This window comes from Daucus carota, chromosome 2, assembly GCF_001625215.2.
Source record: "Daucus carota subsp. sativus chromosome 2, DH1 v3.0, whole genome shotgun sequence".
Lineage (NCBI taxonomy): Eukaryota > Viridiplantae > Streptophyta > Magnoliopsida > Apiales > Apiaceae > Daucus > Daucus carota.
In genome coordinates, this window is record NC_030382.2 from 39,820,581 (window position 1) to 39,837,899 (window position 17,319).

Genomic DNA, 17,319 nt, shown 5'->3' on the forward strand with positions numbered 1-17,319 from the left:
ATACACGATAGGTGGAAAAGAGTGAATGGAAGCAAATATATATATAGTAATACATTACAGAAGCAGCACTTAGCAGGTGCTAGAAGCCAGACCAGTATATGTGTAAAATAATTACCACACCCCGTAGAACAAGGGGTAAACTGCTATAGACTAGTTTTGTGCCACCATGTCTTCATAATTTCATGATGGCAGGAAGCTTCTTTGTTATACTAATACCTTGCTATGACCCAATGCAGCCAGCAAGAACTGGAATGAACTACAGAATGATGCATGGCCACACCAGACACACCGTGAAACGACGGATTAATTAACAGTATGGCATCAGGATGGTCCGCAGCTGTCAAGAGAGCTGCCAAGATTGGGAAAACGTGCATCACGCAGCAGGATTTTGATGGTACGAGCCTTGGATGATCTGTGTATGTCGATGCATTCCTCAAGATCATCATTGCATGTCAAGAGTATCCACTCTGAATCTTCATCCAAGTACCTCAAGTCCACTTTGTTCACATCCTCAATATCTTTATTGAAACGCCTTGAAATCTCTTCCTGCAAGTCACTGAAACGCCAGTACTCTGGCATTCTGAAACGATGCTTTTCTTGCCCGAAGGTGGCTTTCACTCGAAAAGCTCTGCAGTTTTGTTTGGCCTGGATGTTATTGTTGTTCTGCAGTGGAGAATGGCTGCTCAAAACTCTCTGGCTATGTGATCTCACAAGAAACTTTGCATCCTGTTGACCTGATTCATGAAATTTCACATCACTGAGTGCTCTTTTTAGCTCCCCTGGAGCGGACACATTGGCGTTCATCTCCTTGGCTTCTGTGGAGCAACAATAGCTTGAGTTGGTGCTATGACTGGAGGAAGAAGTTGATTTTGAAGCTGTGGTTGCAGGGCAGAGTAGGCTTCCTGTTTGCTGATTCTGCGGTTCCAGATGGTTATCCGTCTTAAATGTCGACAAGGAGCTTATTCCACTTATATTTGGAGAATTTAGTTCTGGGAAGTTGTTATAGAAGGAACTGAGCTGAATAGCACCCTCGTTGCCTTGCACTGAATCTATGACAAGCTGGAGTTTCTTAAGCGAGTGGCCTACCTTCTTGATCTTTCTAGAGGGCCATCGACTGATACCATGTTGCCTGCATATCCTTTTTAATGTAGTAGGGCACACTGCAAATGTAACAAAATGAAGAAACTTATAGTGAGCAAGAGATAATTACTATCAGTATATTCACTACACTAGGGAAAGTATATTTTTTCAAGCATTGTTTTGAGAATTAGAACAAGAGATTCAATAAAATTATCAGAAATTAGTTATATGTGATGAGTATCTGTACCACCAATACTTGTAGCTGCATCTTTCAGGCTACCAGCAAAGTACTGTCTTAATACTTGCAAACTGATATTGCTCTCGGCTTTTATCCTTCTATACTGCCCTGCTTTTTTGGCACCAGAGGAGCGCGGCTCTTTTATAAAAGACATGTCTGCAACTTCCTTCACACTTCCTCCGGATCCATCTTGCAAAACTTCTTGATGCCCTGAATGTCCAATCCCAGGGTATAGGTCTCCTGTAGTGGTAATCCAGTCTGTTTTTCCCTGCAATTCATCCTCTGACTCCTCCTTCGGGTTCCCCAAGGAAACAAGAATACCTTTACTTTTCTGTTGGGAATCCATCATTTGAGAAATCCAGGAGGCTTCATATTGAGTGGCTTCTTCTGAAGACGAAGAAAGCACCAACTTGTGTTTGTTTTCTTTAAATAGCTTACCTACTGAAGTATTAGCCTCTTCTCTTTCTGGCAGTAGATCAGTTGCTGCCTCAAGCTCCTGGTCAGAAATGAATCGTAAATTACTGCAAGATTGTTGTATTTCTGATAATATTGCGCTGACAATCTGCTTTTGTTCTTCCAAATTTTTGCAGCCAAGTGGAAGGAGGAACTCTATGATGAAATCTGTTGCATCAGTATAGATGCTTCTGAGACGTATTGCCACAGCACCTTTCAGTTTCAGCATCTTGGCGTGATTTGCAAATGGATACTCAGTCTCACTAAAAGCACTAATATCAGTGGCAAAACATGGCTGATTTGTCCCAAGTGCCCTCCCTACAACACCTTCAACTTTAAGCAGGTGGTGCTTACAGCACGCCTCATGGAAGGCCAAGAATTGTTCATTAAGTACACAGAAAGCAGAAGTGACAATGGAAAGACATGCTGAATTTTCACCCTGATCTGTATCTTTATGATTACATGGAGCCCAAGTCTGAGCCAAAGGCAAATTATATGTGCTACAGACAGAATTCAAAAACTCCTTAATCTCTGTCAGTTCTGTCAGATTAGATTCGTGGCTTTCCTGGTATATATTAGTATATGAATATCAGATATGATTTCAAGTTACGGATACATAAAAGAAAATATTTTACAATGGTGGATACTGACCATTATTTTGGCAGGAGTGAACATTTCAGAACTTCTCAGATCAACTGCCTGCAGAGGAATGGAGTGCATATTACTGGTGAGTTACAAATTCTTGGTCTGCAATAAAAATATAAGTTGGAACATTTTTTATTCTTGATTCCCATATTATTCATTACTCATTTTCAGGATGAACAATTTCAATCTTAGGGCTGCCTCTTAGGAATTTGACATTACTCATTTTTAGGATGAACAATTTCTTCATGGATCTTAGGATGATTTTGACTATTTGAGATATTTTATACAAGAAAGAAACAGTTGGAAGCTGCTATGACATGTTTTGGCACAATTCTATCATATCCATCATAATTCAGTTGTTTATAATTAAACTACTATAATAAGTGAAAATGTAAAAATGACAGAAGGAGAAAAATATAGAACCTCCAGAGCTTTGCAGACATCATCAACCTCAGGGAGGCAATTAACGTCAGGACCGGTTGTCACAATTTCAACAACGCCCAAGCAAGCGCCATTTCCTCGTTCAAAAACAGGAAGTGCTATAGATCCCTTAACATTGTACTGGAGAGCGTAATCAACGCGTGGGTAATCTTCCCTTCTTAGAAGATGGACATCAGGCATCCACTCTGGCCACTTCTTTAAGAAAACGCGACCAGGCAAGCCAAAAAACTCTTTGGAGTTTTCTTCAGCTGCAAAGTGGTAGCTGCTGGAAACATATCTGTAACACTCAAGACTCTTGGATTTTGGATCCAGAGAGAATGGTTGATTAATAGTGCTAAGGACAATTTTGCCTTCTCTCTTTACAGGCAACCAAATCTGAATGAGAAAATCATCTCTTGTGATATTTTTTAAGTATTCAAATGCTTGAATCAGTCTATTCTTCACAGAGCTTGCTGGATTTGGATCTGCACTCGGTGCAATCCACAATCTTGTGTTTAATTTACCAGCTTGAACCAAAAAACTCCTTGATTGAGTAGTAGATGCTGAAGCATCCCACCTGTTCTTTTCACTTCCATCACTCTCATCAAGTAGAGGATAAACAAAACGAGTGTTATTACTAGAGTTCAGTTTTTCCTTTTCATCTTGAATATCCTTTTCATTCGCGTATGGAACCAAGTGGTTTATATTATTAGCACTGACGATAGGGAAGTAGGAAGAGAAATCTGAAGCATTTGGTGACGGACTCTGCTGCCAGAAGCTAGAAGGTGTGGCCTCTAACCAGCATCCATCATCAAAGAGGCCATCCATGAGATCCAAATCCATATTGTTGTTTGAAACTGATTTGAACATGTTGAGAGGAGAACCATCTTCCATATTAAGCTAATTTAGATTTTGCACGTTACATAAAGAAGTCTCTTCAAGCACAAAATGTCACGAACCAAAACACAGAAGAAAGCTGAAAATGAAAAACAGAAAGAGAACCTTCCAGGCTGGATTGCTATCACTAGTCTTCAAAATCCCAATCAATCCGGCTTGCACATACATTGCTCAACAGAAACTAACTTCAGTCAGAGATGCATTTGAAAGGAAACAAAGCAGACGCTAATACTGTGAGACAAGGTACTCAAGAATTGTTTAAAAAAAACTTGAAATATGAGAAGAAGCTATAGCTGAAATATGATCAGAAGATAAGGGGTGGTTCAACTTTATCTCAGTATCCAAAATCAACAAACAAAAGGAGAAATCTTAAAACCAGTGAGTTAATCACAAACGCAGAGCACTGAAAACGCAGAATCCATACTAGTTTAAAGACCAGTACAGATATGTATGAAGAAGTAACAGGAAATGATGAATAAAAAGGAAGAAAGCTACAGAATTTGTGAAGATTATTCGATGAAGATTATTATGATGTTAATATTTGTCTGTGCAGTTCAGCAGAGAAATCGTCACGCAAGATATTCCAAGCCTTCTTAATTTGTCTGGAAGCAAATCAGTGCAGCAGAATATGGAATCAAACTCAATCCAGCAAAGAAAAGTCACACAAGATATTTTTTGCATGGAATCAATCTCAATCCACCAGAGTATGTAGCCCTCTTTATTTTTGTTTCTAATTTACCTCCCTGCTCCAGCTATAAGAACTATAGATATCACATTTAGAAGGAAGAATCTCTTAATATAGTCCTTTTAGATAGGACCTACAAGGTATGGTAAATATATATGTTTATAGACAAGTTGTTCTTCCTATCCCACCCACTAGTATGTGAACATAGTAGTATGAAAAAGAGAACACTGCAGTCAAAAGTTCATGCAGAACTCAAATTCAACAATATTAACTTCAACTACCAGTAAATCTTCACATTTGCCTAATATTTTATCTGACATCTGTAAGTTTTTAGTTTAAAGGCAGGCATAGATTGGAAAAAAGATTCTTGCATGTACATATATGCATACAATGCACTTATTGATTCTGTAACAACAGACTAAAACCTTAGTAAAAAGTAAGCTTCTAGTCAATCGCATAGTAGCTTTCTTTGTAGTTACTACTCTGAGCCTTTTATATGTGTGATTAACATAAGAATTAAGCTTAAAAGGTAATAAAATTCAAGAACCAACAACCATATTATCATATATCTATACAAGTCTAATTAATAATCATATATGTTATAATATAATGATCCTGGTAAAAAGCATTTCCCTAAAACTTTAAGGTTTTAGGAAAACTGGTCACTTAACATGGTATCAAGTTCAAGTACTCGAGTATCATTATATTCCAACAGTATGGGTAAAACCCTTTTCAAGATTCCAAAATATATTACACATGCAATCTTGTATATTTAAATGGAATTTTCAAATTAGAAGCTCTAACGCGTGTCATATTATAGTTTCAAACTGCTATTCTGTCAACCATGAAATCATGCCTCTTTCACTTATCATCCTTGTCCCTTGGGATCATTTGCCTTTCACTTATCATCTCATGTTATCATAAAATTCTCTAAAAACTGAACTTAATTCGTCCGTCATCACTTGTTTAACAAGGTCTTTCATGATTTTCTTGATCACTGATCTCTGATGCAATTGTGACTCAGAAATCTCAGGTCCAGCAAAATGTTTCTTTTATCCTTGTACTATAGCCCCCTGAACACCCCAAATGTAACATTATAATATCAATCATTTATTATGGTTTTCTTGGTTCTTTCTAATTAGCTACATGTGCATGCTTGCTCAGCTTACCCATTAGATTACCCAGAGGCTAATTACTTTCGCTTCTGCATCAACTCATAAGCACCCCCTCAGAGTTCTCGAGGGGCCACGTCCCTTTTTTGCAGCGGTTTCATGATGCCACATCCATCATCTGGTGGCCTGAACCACATTACTATATAAATAGTTTTAGTTTTAGTTAAACGTGTAATCTAGTCTTGGAAGAATCGCGAAACGTCATCACCACAATAGTCTAAAGTAATTGGTTGAGGATTTTCTGCATAAGTTTCTTGATCTTGATTTGCAGATGCAGCTGCAGAGCTCACACGTGTCGCTGATGGGGAAACAACCAACTATTTTTACTCCAAGAATCACCCTATCATATAAGTTCCTGTATTAAAAGAATGGGTCAGGTCCCTGACATGCGTATGCTAGTAGCATACGTTCAGAGGAAAAAAAGCATTGGACAACTAACTTATGTGTAGACGGGGGTGCTACAATATCATTTAGCGAAAAATTATTTCACCCTAGGATTTTCTCGTCCAGCATTTTTTTCTGCTGGACGTATGTTAATATTATTCGTATGTTCAGGACCGGTTGCCTATAAGAATAATCAGTTTAAGTAGACATCATCAATAGGTTTGGTCATTTATGATTCATCAAATTTTGAATCAGAAGTCTAAAAACCTTTACTGCAATCTGATCTATCAATACCTCAAAAGTGAAAGTCCTTTCTTATTTCATATACTTAATCTCATGGTGATGATTTTGTATTTATGAAATGATAATGGTGGGATAAAGTCATAGTTCCAGAAGTTTACACAATCAAATGCTCTGACCTAAAGAGCATACAGACATTATTATAACTCTAATAATGTTGATTAGTCATTGAAAAGCTACTAATTGTTATTTAAATACATAACCAACCTAGTGACATATGCAAAAGTTCATAATGCTTATAAACAATTGTAGAATTTAGTTCTTCCTTGCATCTTCTTTAATTGTGTGCAGTTAGATACCATCAATTAACATTATAAAATGCCAGCCAAACAGAGGGTACATCAAGAAAATGTTATTTAAGGAGTTTGATGATGTGCATCCCACTTGTTAATGCTCTGGACTCTGGTAAAGCTTTACTATATATTCTCATAGCACAGATATACAAATATAGATAACTTTCTCAACAAGTGGTTAGTAATTAATTAGGAGTAATGTTTCTCACTCTTACATAAGCATCTAGTTAGGGATCATCCTTGTGTCTTGGGGCTTAATATATTGCAGTCTTCTCATTTAAATTATATTTGTTTTGAAAACATGATATGATCGTGGTAATCCCGTAACCTAACATGTTGAGGTTTTAGGAGAACTGGTCACTTAACATGGTATCATGGTATCAGAGCGAGGTTGTGAAGGATCTCGAGTTTTTAGGAGAACTGGTCACTTAACATTATTAGATATACATAGTAGCTTGAATAATTAGGCCACTGCCTCATCTACAAGGTTAAGGAAAACTTGATTTGGTGGGAAATGATGTCATTAACTTAACAAAAGGTTAATTAGAAATGGAATGTGTCAAATACATATTTTAATGATATTCTGATCTGTGTAATGCACAAGCCAAGAGAATCAGTTCAAGACAACATGTATATTCATCATGGATACCTGTATTTATGCATCCCTACTTCAAGTTCAAAAAAGAAGAATCTTGTGCTTACAGTGAAATGTATTTACAGATATGTGTCTTGAAAAGCTTATCAGGAAGATTATCTAAGAATTGTTTACAAGTGATCTTTTTTTTTTTGCCAGCAGGCTTTTTAAGAGGACTCTGTTACTATTATCACTCACACGTCTCCACTAATACTTGAACCCTCGTCCTTTCACTGAAGGAACCTGTTTCCAGATGTAAAACGCAACATCTTTGATTAAGACCGAGTCATTACATTTGTATACGTATCATAATATTCAATCGCTGACACGTCTGTATGTTGTACAGGAGCACTAGTGGTTGCAGAATGGAAAGTAAGAAGAGGGAATAGTTTCCAACTTGTAGCTATGGCTGATTCCTTTGCTTGACCCTAACTCAATCTTTTCTGAGGCTTATCGTCTATGAGAATGAGGAGAACAAATCTGTCACCCACTAAAAAAAATGCAAAAACTACATAAAAGGTCCACCCCTCCCCACAAGAGAATGAGAACAATTCAGATTCTGTGAAGTTCTTGTTTTTTCCGGGTTTTATGTTCTCCAGACATCTATATCTTTACAACTTTTGTTACCGACTAACCAGAAAGTGATCAAATATTCCTACCAAACTACAGTCTAGTGGAACTCCAGCAAGTTCCAGAATGGAAGAGATTCCATGAATGTATATTCACTTCAACTACAGTAAAGTTAATGCAAAAGCTAGCATAAGCTCCAAAACACCACTAGCTACCATTTTTCATCTACTTGCACTTGTGCCAGTTCGCGCACTGGACTACTTGCCCGCGTCCTGGATATAGTAAAAGTATATAATAATTTTCATCCCGAGGCTCAAACAAATCTTCAGAATTCAAAATGCTTAGTTCGATGCCAATGAAGGAATAATACCAGTCACCACATTACAGCATACATCAGCAACTTATCAATTTTTAGTAAAGTCAGCTCAATTATTGTGAAAAATAGTTTTGGAATACTATAAACATTAACAACAAGATGGCATCGTCGCCTTATTTTTCAATGTAAACAAACTAGCTAGTTGGACTAAAGCAGAGGATATAGATGATCCTGCCACCGAAGTTCAGTATCAGAGTTAAAATAATGTTCTTGGCTTCCTACGTAATCATATCAGTCTCGCGGTCCTCTTGGAATGAGGCTAAGAATCCATGCACATATGTAATCAGGCTGAACAACTAGCTGAGAAACTTGTGTATTGTATTGCCATATTTGTATTTCTATCTGCAGAAGATATTGATGATAAAAGCTTGGTCCATCAGATTATAATAATTGACTTTTGGTTGTCAACTAACAGATAAGTAGAGTAGGTTAACTATAATTGAGATTATTTGATATTGTCAATTACAAGTTGCTCCTCTCTAGCACAGAAGCAGCTGATTCAAGTGAAGACTTCCATCAGTGGATGAAATATGTAAGGTTTTGCAACACGCGTCAATGTATTATACACATATAAACTTCACGCAGAGATGTATATATCTGATTGAATATCCAAGTCATCTGACACTTGCTGAACGTAAGTCTGCAGAGCGAAGTTTTTACTGGCAAGCACGAAGAAGATGATCATTGTAGCAAGAAATACCAGGTTACTATGACACTTAGTTCATCACCACGATCTGGCAATGACTTTGACAAGAGATTTCACATGCATTTGCTAAATAACTTCTGAAAAACTTGAGGACATGACAGAACAAACAGAGATTTGAACATTCTGTTATTAGTAGCAAATACTGACAAGTATATATAGTATCATCTATTTACATTCTACATCCACATATACATATTCTGCTCCCAGTTTTGGAGCCATTAAAAACATTGACAACTTAAGTATTACATCTAATTAGCTAAGCCACTGATTAAGTAAGAAGTTCATATTTTGGTCACAGCCCCAACCTTAAGTCCAGACACAAACCAGAAGTTAGAGAGGAAGATGAATGGTCGTCTTCAGGCGGTGCAGGCAAGTTCAAGTTCAATGCAGAAGCTCCCCTTGCACCAAATTGTTGATTTGACTCTGATCCTCCTTGCATTTGAGATGATGGATCTTCACCTTTCTCCCAGTGGCACCTCTTGTGTCCACCCAATGCCTGGCCACTCGGAAAAACCCTTGAACAAATACTGCACCTATGGCCTAATGCCATCAACATCCTATCCTGCTGATCCCGACAAGGATCCTCATGATCAGCACTTCTGTTATCATGACCACCAATGCTACTGTAATCCTCAGTAGCAGCATTATCAGTATTCTTATTGATCGCGAAACAGCCCTTGACATTCTTGTGACTTGCCCTGTGCCCCCCTAAAGCCTGATGAGATCCAAACACTTTCTTGCAACTAGAACACTCAAACTTAAAACTATTCCCCCCAGAAGGCCCTGCCCCATCATTACTTCCACAGCAGAACACTACATTCTGATGATGCCTAATCTCCGATTCTGAAAATCCAGGATTCGTCTGATCAGAAACAATACTAGGAGGAGGAGAATTAGCCAACAACAACAAACAAGAAGCCACATGCTGATCCTCTTCAGTCACTGATGAAGACACTTGTCGAAGATTAGGGGGAGGGTTAATGCCACGCCACTGGCGCTCAGGATGGCATCGCATGTGGCCAAACAACGCCTTAACCGACCAAAACCTCTTCCCACACTCAGTACAAGGGCTACTAATTTTTGGAGCAGAGGGGTCTGGTTTTTTACTATATTTTGGTTTAGCAACATTACTAGAAGTAGAAGCAGAGGCAGCATTGTCGACAATCATCAACTTGGTTCTTTTCTTTCTCGGGTTCGTTATCGTCTTCTTGGGTGAGTTATGATCACTGGAATCACGAAAGCTGGTCTGCAAGAACCGAGGGCTGTTCATTTCTTGATCATCAGAGTTGCGAGGAGTGAAATCAGGAGGAGTATACTGAGGAGGTTCGGAAGAAGAAGATGAAGAATTTGTGTTCATCATCATTATCACAAGCAGAAACTGATAATATGGGGATTAATCAAGAGAAGCAGAAAAAAAAAATATGATCAAATGGAAGATGGTTTTAAGTAGTGAAGAGTGCGCGGTTACTTGGGGATGTGGGCAGTTATTTTCAGTTGTGCGTCTATATCACCTAATATTTCTCTCCCATAACTTCCCCTTAATTCATTTCATTTATAAATAAAAAAATTCCGGTAAAAGCAAATATATTTATAAGAATATTAACTCCTGTGAGATAATTATTTGAGATAAGGATAGCGTGGGAAACATAATTATTAATGGAATTAGAGATGATAAAAATCCGTCACCTAATTAAAGATCATAAGCATACTATAAAAACCATAACAGAGTCGTCTGGGAAAATTTTGAGGCATGTGCTAAAATATGGATCAGGCAAGTAATAAAAAAATATGTATATTATAAAAATAGACAAAAAATAAAGATATTATTTTTCTAGTAAGATAAAAACGGGTTACTTAAAATAAGATAAATAATGTTATTAAATAATCAGTAATTCTAACATTTTAAACAAAATTAATATATGAATTTTGAATGAATTTAAGTCTTATTCATTTGAGCTATATTTCATTGAAAAGAATGAAACTTATAGTACATATGAAAAAAAAAATATCATATATAAAAAACATTATGAAAACGTTTAATAAAAGAGTAATTATCATATAAAAAGTAAAGATACAACATAAAAGAATTTAAAATGCAAATAGACATAATAAACTAATTTATTTGATTATGTAACTATTTATCTATAAATGAATAGAATAAAATAAATATATAATTTTCAATTTCAATTTCATTTCTCTAAATTCATTTTTATTAAATAAAATATTGATTTCTAAATTTTGAGGCACCTATGATTTTGAGGTTATGTGCCGTCGCCGGACCTGAACCGTAATCTACTCATCTGTGCAAGAAGATTAGCAGTTTTGCCTCAATTAACAGCATGTCAAAATCTTACCATTTTCACTGACAACTCATCGTTTTTTCAGTAATCTAAAGATGTAACATATAATCCGTCTCGCCACAATATATGCATATCATGAAGGAAAAAACTAACTTATAAACTTAGATAATAATATAGTTTAACATGCGTTTTACTAATCTCAAATGGGCAGCCAGGAAAAATTAAACAAAGCATTTACATTGACAGGAATACGAGAAGGGAGGTGTCTTGACAGACTAGTTATACAAAGAAAATTCTTAATATTTATTCAGACCCCCAAAATGGAATTACAAGTGCCGACATGTCTATTGTCTTTACAAGACACTTGTTCAACTGGTTTACACACCCACAAGTTACTAATAAGTAACAAAGGTTGACTTGATGCTACTGTCCGAGGTTACCTAACAATCTCTCCACCGCTGCATGCACGTTTCCTGATGTAGCACGCAGTGCCCTTATATTCTCTTGGGTATCAAAGAAACCCATTTCTTGAAGTTGGGATAGCTGAGTAGCATAGAGCTCTTCCGGAGGCACTACAAAGGCAAAATGCAAACAGATTTAGTGTGGCTGCAAATGCACATCAAAATGCCAATGAATTAAGATTCAAGACAATATTAATCTCAGTAGTAAGGGAATATACAATCAGGAGTATTTGGGACAGCCAAGCCACTAGCTCCAAGTCCACTAAACATATTCATCAACATATCTAGCCCCATGTTGTTTTGTGCTCCTGCACCTTGAATTTAAAGACAAAACATGCATATTAAAATGAAGTGCTTTTAAATACTTGATCGAGCTATATAGTATTCTGTTTCTTAAATACCTGCAATCCCACCAGTTTGAGCTGGTTCCCTGCAATAGAGCAGCAAAGGAGAGTAACACAGGTTAGTAATCATATTCATCATCAATATTGTGAAGCAAAAATTTCCTACCCTTCTCTGGATAACGCTTTAGCCAAATATAAGTGTTCAGGCAACTAAATTCATTTTGAAGGTCCTGGGATGATTACAGAGATCGGACCTTTATACTACTTTAAAAATGGGCATGACTCTAATACACGATTTATCTATGCTGATAATAACTTTTTACAAGTTCAAGGATGAAAGGGCCCTTTCAAATTTGAGTTCCACATACTACTATTTCCATCGGGACAACTTGGTTTTGCAAAATAGACATTAAACCATTAACTCAGACCCAAACAGCGAAGGATTGGGTGATCATTCTCTATAAATAGATTGGGTTATATATTTTCTGCCCATATATCTAGTGACTTGCTAAGATCTAAAATCCCAAACCACCTAGATTGGCAATTTTAATTGCTACATGTACTACATATTTAGTGTAATTAATGGTGTACATTTTGCTTATAAAGTACTAGTATAAGATTTAATTATATATCATAACGTATACATATATAGAATTCGGATACTGAGGTAACTTCTGGGAAGTTTCTTGTGACACTTGACAAACACAACATCAACTTAAGACTTCTGAGTGTTGCTATTGATTACATTACCCTAGTTGATGATACCTTCTGACCTGAAAGTGAAGTTTAAAGGTGTCGCATACTTCTGCTAATTATATGTCCAGAAAACTTTCGGGCAATAGCTTATGTCATCTGTAGCCTATCTGACAACTAGCTATAAATGATAGACTAGATAACAATCACAAAATGTATTAGTTAAATAACTTCATGTAAAATCTGACAACATTAGTGCAAGTTGTCAGCCATAATTAAAGTAAAATTGACATCAAAGCTTTACCTAAAAAAGATCAAGACATAAAAAATACACTATAGCAGACTTCCAGAAACATATTCATAAACTTGACATGCAAAGATACGTTACAGCATTGAAAGAAGAGTTATTATGCAGTTTAGGACTTGAAAGGAAACCAATCTGGAAAAAAAGTGCAAACCACCTATTAATTTAGATAAAAGTGTGGGCTTACTGAGTTGATTGCTGTCTGTTCTGCTGAGAGAGAAGTGCCTGATGAAATGTTGACATCCGCTACAAAAAACAATATATCAAGCATCAACACATATTAAACATTCAACACAAGCCATCATAAAATAATTTTAAACCCTGTACTGGGCCACTCCAATTTTAAGACAAGTGGAACAAACAAATGACTCCATTATTATAAACCTGCATCATTTCAGGCGAGGTAAGCTGACGAATAATTTCTGGATTTTGCATCATTTCTCTTAATTGAGGGTTCATATCGAACATACTTTGGAGCTGAGGATTAGTTCCAAGAAACTGTAATAAAAAGAACACATCGGGTAAGATATCTATTAAAATCAACCACATACTAGAAGTTAAAAACATTTGAAATATTTAGGACACCAACCTGATTCATGTATTGCGGGTTTGAAAGCATGCTCTGCATCATCTGCGAAACACCAGGATTTTGCAGAAGCTGGTTCATTGCTGATGGATCTGGAATCCCCATTGTGCGATCCAACCCTGGGAGACCCAGCCCACCTAAGCCACCAATCCCTGCTGCCCCTCCTGTGGGATTTGACCTTGCAGCTGTGTTTGTTTGGGAACCTACAGCACAAGTGTCAGTAGATAACATACTATTACAAGCTCACAAATCACAATAAATTTTTGACAGACCAGCAGGAAAATAAGTTTCCACTAAACAAAAACAATCAATCCTAAATTATACCCGCACTATCACAATCTGTTTATGTCACATAGTAACATTATAAAAGTATGTGTCCAAGTCACAGAACGTAATTTAACTAACTCACAAAACTTGAATGATTAAAAAAAAGAATGTTGGATCAGCGACCAAATTGTCTCATCCTCTTCTCCATGGGTTGTGTTTGAGGTGGATGTGTTGTTTGTCAAGTGTCTATTATGATAAAGTGATTAACAGCCAACTTGCAACTAACTAGAGAGAAGCTTGCAGGAAAAAAAAAAAGTAAGGTAGAGGCAAGAGAAAGCAAGCAGGTAACCTAAGGCTTCATATTAGGAAGGTGAGACTTGTGAGTTCTATTCCATCACTACATAAATAACTTTCATATAGTCATCCAAAGTATTTTTCCACAGCCATTAAAGGTAAGTAGTCCTCTGTTCTTCCCAAATAATGAGCTAGTTTTCCGGATGTTGAGTTACAATTTGTCAACATCTATTGTGTTGGGTTACCTAACTAATACAACAGGAAACTGTTTTCACTAATTAGTAAATCATGTCGGGATAAATTAAGGTGGGGTAAAAACATACCGAATCCATCTGACAGTAGGTCTTTAAAGGGGTAAATTTCTACCTACTAACAATATATATGTTTCCAGGTATCATATTCAGAGCCCAACACATGCATAAACTTTTAAACAATCCACATAAAAGGCAGATAAAGGAACTAAAGTGTCAGTGACTTAGACAGGTTGACATAACGCAGACAAGGTAATATATAGAACTATGTTCTGAAGCTTACCAGCAGTACCACCCCAAGGGTTAGGAAGAGGGTTGCTATTAGGAATAGTAGTCCCAGCAGCTGTTTCAGAACCAGTATTGGTAGACTCGTTAGAGGCGTTTGTTCCTTGGTTACCACCACCTTGATTTCCTAGAAGAGCTGCAAATGGATTTGATCCCGGATCGTTTCCTGCACCCCCTCCCATTGTCGTAGCATTCAGGAAAGGCTCCTGAACATTTTCATACATGCGCCTGAGCATGTTAAAGCCCTCGGGTGATGATTCAATATTACTCATTGCCCTATCAGTGTTGCGCATCATCTCGCGCATGAGCTCAGGGTTCCTAGCAGCCTCTAGGGTCTGCCTAAGAATGCCAGGATCATTAAGAATATGACCTAGCTCAGGGTTTCGATCAATGATTTCACGCATCTGGGGATTGCTCATAATCATGCTCCGCATGAGATCTGGGTTATTCATTAGATTTTGAATGGCCGGTGTGTTTATTATTTCCCTCATCATGTTGGGATTTTGAGTCAATTGTTGCTGAACTTGTTCAAACTCTGGAAGTCCAGCTCCAAATAAACCAGAGGCACCAGTATTACCACCTGCACCTAATCCAAGACCGCCAAGCCCAGGAAATAGTGATGCCCCAAGACCAGCACCTCCCAAACCACCTCCATCATTAGGATTAACACGCTGGGTGGAATCTTGAGTGGCATTGAGATTACCAACACTCGCAGCACCAGTGCCTGGTGTTGTTGAAAGAGGGGGAGACCCACGAACCATGTGCACAGTGTGATCTGCCTGAAGACCTTCAGCAGCATCGGTAAACAAAGAAACATTTTAAAAAAAGTGATAAGTAATAAGTCAAGTAGTCAACAATGTAAAGAAATATTCGGTTGCAACAGAAAACACAAACCATAAAGTGTTCATAAAATTGGATACTGATATGTTGAAGGAAAGATAAAGCAGAAATCACCATAAGAGACCAAATACATCAAAAATATAATAATAGATATATTTGATGTTTACAAGATTAAGACATGGCTACATACGTTTAATTTGCATTGCAAAACTAAGTCAGTCAAGAGTAGAGAGAAAAAAGAGCCAAACGGAATCACTATAGACAATTAGGAAATATTAATAAGTTTGCATTTAAGTAAACAAAACCAAACCCCACATATGTAAGATTGATTAGATTGGAGAACACGCAACCCGCAACCTTAAGCAAGTTACTACAGACATACAATTAAAGTAATAACTCCACATATGTAAGATTGATTAGATTGGAGAACACGCAACCCGCAACCTTAAGCAAGTAACTACAGACATACGATTAAAGTAATAACTTTTCTGATGACGTAATCAAATCTCTAGACACACATAACTTTTTTAAAGAAAAAAAAAGCCTATCCGAGTCACTATAGACGAGCGAAAAAAGTTCTCTTTTTTTATCTATGTAAACAAACAGCCCCACGTCATTCGGAAAACTTGAAAAAAACCGAAGTCCCTTTCCTGCCAAAGTCTCAATTTGTGCTGACTTTTACTTTAATGCCATTAAGAAACCGACAAGAAAAATGCTCTTCAATCAATAACGTCCATTCCAACTCACATTTCATCAGCTCAATTGAAACTCATATCATTTAAAACTTAAAGGCCTTATCATTCCCAAACAATCAATATTTTTAAAACCTACCCCATATAGCAATTTAAGCTTTGACATTAAATCAACACATTCATTTAAGAAAAAAATCTTCTCCGTACTATTCGGATGTCGTTTTCCATAAGAAGTGCGAATAAAGACAACTTAATGATCACCACAATCAGCATCTCCTCATACATAAACTCTTTATCCATTCTCAGTACACGACAAAATCCCATAAAGACTCAACTTCAGAAATAAATCTTCTCCGCACTATTCGGATGTCGTTTTCCGTAAGTAGTACAAATAACGATCGACGCAATCAGCACCTCCTCATACATAAAATCTTTATCCATTCTATCTTCATTTATATACCTACATACATGTCAAGTGAAAAAAACATAACACGGAAGTCCATTCTAAAAGATACTATCATCCATAGCACACACACTAGCAAAACAAAACCATCAAACACTTCCGATAGCAAATAGCAACAACTCGCACATCAATTCACCAAATGTAACATATATTCAGATTATCTCAATCAACAAACACATATTCAATTCAATTCAACACCACAAAACAACAAAATCAACAACCGAAATGAGCTAATCGCATACCATAACTATCTAGGGTTTGATCATCCTTCAAGATCCGTCCCTTATAAATCAACCTCTGCTGAACAGCGGGAACATCGCAATTCTGCGAAACAACTTGCTTGAAATCGAGAACAGTGGATCGGAGACTCGCCTGAACGGAAAACTTGGCACCGTTGGAGCACCGGACGTTGATTTGAACCGATTCTTCGCTGCCGGAATCGGTGACCGACTGAGTTGACTCGCCTTCTACGCCCATTGAGATAAATAGATCCAAGTGAATTAAATTGAAAAGCCTGAGAAAATTATAACAGAGAGAGGAGATGATGATCCAAGCAAGAGATGGAGTATTTTCCAAGTTTTATAGGATTTGATTTTATGTAACGGATGTGCTGTGTATAGAAAATTAGACCTGTTTGCTGTTGGCCAAATATTTTTTTTTATTATTATAATATCTTCTTTTTCTTT

The 17,319-nt window shown here is 37.0% G+C and overlaps 3 protein-coding genes across 4 annotated transcripts; all 3 read right to left on the reverse strand.

The window, feature by feature from the left end:
- Nucleotides 1-22: 22 nt before the first annotated feature.
- On the reverse strand, nucleotides 23-4,512 carry LOC108206434 (protein NLP2-like). The gene is made up of 4 exons (XM_017376738.2): nucleotides 2,840-4,512; nucleotides 2,423-2,470; nucleotides 1,328-2,336; nucleotides 23-1,160 (listed from the first exon to the last, which is right to left on the reverse strand). Exons 1-4 carry the CDS (start codon nucleotides 3,728-3,730, stop codon nucleotides 322-324), a joined length of 2,787 nt encoding a protein of 928 aa, XP_017232227.1. The 5' UTR covers nucleotides 3,731-4,512; the 3' UTR covers nucleotides 23-321.
- Nucleotides 4,513-9,145: 4,633 nt separating this feature from the next.
- LOC108207545 (zinc finger protein ZAT3) lies at nucleotides 9,146-10,216 on the reverse strand. Its single transcript, XM_064086889.1, has one exon. The coding sequence runs from the start codon at nucleotides 10,214-10,216 to the stop codon at nucleotides 9,146-9,148; it is 1,071 nt and encodes a 356-aa protein (XP_063942959.1).
- Nucleotides 10,217-11,289: 1,073 nt separating this feature from the next.
- LOC108209494 (ubiquitin domain-containing protein DSK2a) lies at nucleotides 11,290-17,269 on the reverse strand. Of its 2 annotated transcripts, none has more exons than XM_017380426.2 (8): nucleotides 16,876-17,269; nucleotides 14,637-15,425; nucleotides 13,545-13,744; nucleotides 13,340-13,453; nucleotides 13,143-13,201; nucleotides 12,016-12,044; nucleotides 11,833-11,928; nucleotides 11,290-11,725 (listed from the first exon to the last, which is right to left on the reverse strand). In XM_017380426.2, exons 1-8 carry the CDS (start codon nucleotides 17,108-17,110, stop codon nucleotides 11,577-11,579), a joined length of 1,671 nt encoding a protein of 556 aa, XP_017235915.1. In that variant the 5' UTR covers nucleotides 17,111-17,269; the 3' UTR covers nucleotides 11,290-11,576. The 2 variants fall into 2 exon arrangements, with proteins under 2 accessions (XP_017235915.1, XP_017235916.1); XM_017380427.2 differs by having other exon boundaries at nucleotides 11,375-11,725; nucleotides 11,833-11,922; nucleotides 16,876-17,234.
- Between the last annotated feature and the right edge of the window lie 50 nt (nucleotides 17,270-17,319).